The sequence below is a fragment of the Gekko japonicus genome, unplaced genomic scaffold (assembly GCF_001447785.1).
Source record: "Gekko japonicus isolate JY-2015 unplaced genomic scaffold, Gekko_japonicus_V1.1 scaffold4570, whole genome shotgun sequence".
Lineage (NCBI taxonomy): Eukaryota > Metazoa > Chordata > Lepidosauria > Squamata > Gekkonidae > Gekko > Gekko japonicus.
The window spans coordinates 1-924 of record NW_015167188.1 but is presented as its reverse complement, the minus strand read 5'-3'; the positions used below and the strand labels follow the sequence as shown (position 1 = coordinate 924).

The following is a 924-nucleotide window of genomic DNA, read 5'->3' as shown; positions in this document are numbered from 1 at the left end:
GGGAAGGCTGATCGGGGAGGCGTGCCTCCCCTCCCCTTCGCTTCCCCAACCGCCCTGCCGGGAGCCGCATGTGGCTCCCGAGCCGCAGTTTGGCCACCCCAGGCGTAGAGGGAGAGATGGTTCCGCAGATAGGAGTCCAAAGCCACGGAGGGCTTTATATGTGACAGCCAATCCCATAAACGGAAACCGACCACGGATGGGCAGCCACGGGAGCAACCGCAAAACGGGAGGTAGATGGGGCCGAGAGAGTTCTCTCAAGAACTGCTCCTGAGAGGAGAGCTCTGAGAGAACTTGTGACTGACCCAAGGTCACACCAGCAGCTGCATGTGGAGGAGTGGGGGGGATCAAACCCGGTTCTCCCAGATTTAGAGTCCACGCTCCCAACCATGACACCAAATTGGCTCTCCGTCGTGAGACATGTGTTCCGTCAGGGTCCCGATGCGAGGTCGGGTGTGCAGCAGAGAGGGGACGGCTGCAGCTCGACCAGCCAAACTTCACCCATCCATCCATTCTCTCTCTCTGTTCCTCGGTAAAGGAAGTGGCCGGCGAGCCCCTGTATATGCTGTTCCGTGCCATCAAGTACCAGGTGGACAAAGGGCCCGTGGACGCCGTGTCGGGCAAGGCCAAGCGGACGTTGAACGACAGCCGCCTCCTGCGGGAAGACGTGGAGTTCCGCCCCCTCACCCTGACCGTCTTGGTGCGGGGGGCTGGCCCCGGCGGGAGCGAGACCCAGCGGATCCCGGCCCGGGTCCTCGACACAGACACCATCACCCAGGTGAAGGAGAAGATCGTGGACCAGGTCTACAAGGGGGTGCCTTTCTCCCAGCGCCCCTGCGTGCACCCCCTCGACTTAGGTAAGGCCCCTTCTCTACCCCGGCTGCTGTCTAGGGGGTTCGTCTTGCCCAGTGTTCCCTCTAAGCTGAG

At 62.2% G+C, this 924-nt stretch overlaps 1 protein-coding gene across 1 annotated transcript in view; it reads left to right on the top strand.

The window, feature by feature from the left end:
• The window catches only part of PLXNB3 (plexin B3), a gene marked incomplete at its 3' end in the record, with an annotated part of 72,186 nt that extends 71,332 nt beyond the window's left edge, over positions 1–854 (top strand). The window contains exon 25 of the mRNA XM_015413147.1: positions 536–854. Within this exon, the coding sequence (XP_015268633.1) occupies positions 536–854 (319 nt within the window). The remainder of the gene's footprint in view (positions 1–535) is intronic.
• Between the last annotated feature and the right edge of the window lie 70 nt (positions 855–924).